Raw genomic sequence first — 1571 nt, 5'->3', positions numbered from 1 at the left:
TAAGAAATTGAAGTAAAAACAAGTTAAAGACTTAAGAAATTGAAGTAAAAACAAGTTAAAGTAAAAATAAGTTAAAGATTAAAATATTTCTGTTAAAGACTTAAGAAATTGAAGTAAAAACAAGTTAAAGATTTAAGAAATTGATGTAGAAACAAGTTAAAGTAAAAATAAGTTAAAGATTGAAATAAAAATAAGTAAAAACAAATTAGCTAATTATATAGCTATTCCGGAAATTTTCGTTTAAAAAATTTTCCTTTTCAAATTTCACATCTTACATTTATTTTATCCTTGCATACATTTTTTTAATAATGATATCTCATTTGATAACCTTTTCTGAATTTGTAATATTTTGTACGATATCATTGAGAAATTTCTTTAAACCCATAATTAATTCATTCGATTGTTCATTGCTTAAATTTCCATAAAATTGCGCAAAATCATCACGTTTATGTGCCATACGTTGAACAATTCTTAATGCTATATCTGATCGTGCATTTTCCATACAAAATAATATGATTGACTGGAAAAAAAAAAAAAGGAAGGAAATAGTTTATTCATTAATTTAGATTATAATTATTTATTAATTTAATCTGCAAAAATTTAAGCTAAATTTTGTTAGCTTAAAATGTAATTCCAAAAGTTTGGAAATTTCAAATATCAAATGACCGAATAGACTTCTTTACACGTGAGATACTGCTAATTTCAATCTCTCTCGAGAATTTTCGTTCGTTCTAATTCACTTATCTTGCTTTAAGCTTTTGACCTTTAAACCTTTCTGTTAATCTCATCTTCAGCATTGTTCAGTTCAGGCGTTTTTTACAGTTCAGCCATCCCTCTTTCACAGCAGGGTAAAATGATCTGATTGACAATCGGGACATTTGAAGACGCATAAGTTCAAATATTTTTTGCTTTGCAGGAATATGCTACAGTAACGTATACGTTGTAAAAGTGATTTTTTATAGTTCTTTCGAAATTATTAAAAATACCTGTGAATCCAATGATAAGGAAGGTGATTACCTGTGAATTCGATGATAAGGAAGGTGATTTAGTTGTTAAAATATTTGAAGAATGTCGCATTGTTGGTATCATACGATCATTTTTTCTACCACTACTACCACTACTGGCTATTTGTGGTGATTTGACAATATCGGTTGAACGTGGCCTTCGAGTGGTCTGTTTTCGAAATTTATTTAGAAAAATTAAATTCATTGTTGAAATTAACTTTAATCTAGCATTTGTTAAGAGAAAGTTGGAAAGAAATATTGAAATAGTGATGAAAGGTGAAATTCAACACCTTTGCTAACTCTGAATTCATAAATTTTATCTAAACTTTCAACCCTATTTTACATTTGTCCCTTTTTTTTAAATTTTACTTCAGGATCAAATAAAATAAATTATAATTTCATTGATTATATGTGAAACTAAAAATTCCAAAAGTATATTTGCCATGTCTAATTAATTTCATTTTTAACAGATGAATGTTTTGTATTAAAATTTAAATTCTTAATCAAATTTTATATCTTAATTAGATTACAAATATTTTTATCTTTTCTTTTTGACATAAGAGTTTC

General features: G+C 26.0%; 1 protein-coding gene across 1 annotated transcript in view; it reads right to left on the bottom strand.

Annotated features, from left to right (window-relative positions):
* Positions 1-316: 316 nt before the first annotated feature.
* The window catches only part of LOAG_14318 (hypothetical protein), a gene marked incomplete at both ends in the record, with an annotated part of 1788 nt that continues 533 nt past the window's right edge, over positions 317-1571 (bottom strand). The window contains 2 exons of the mRNA XM_020448792.1: positions 317-520; positions 1018-1173. Of these exons, the coding sequence (XP_020301090.1) occupies positions 317-520; positions 1018-1173 (360 nt within the window). The remainder of the gene's footprint in view (positions 521-1017; positions 1174-1571) is intronic.

This window comes from Loa loa, assembly GCF_000183805.2.
Source record: "Loa loa unplaced genomic scaffold supercont3.122, whole genome shotgun sequence".
In the NCBI taxonomy this organism is placed as follows: domain Eukaryota; kingdom Metazoa; phylum Nematoda; class Chromadorea; order Rhabditida; family Onchocercidae; genus Loa; species Loa loa.
Note: the sequence above shows the minus strand (reverse complement) of the source record. Positions and strands in the feature narration are given on the sequence as shown.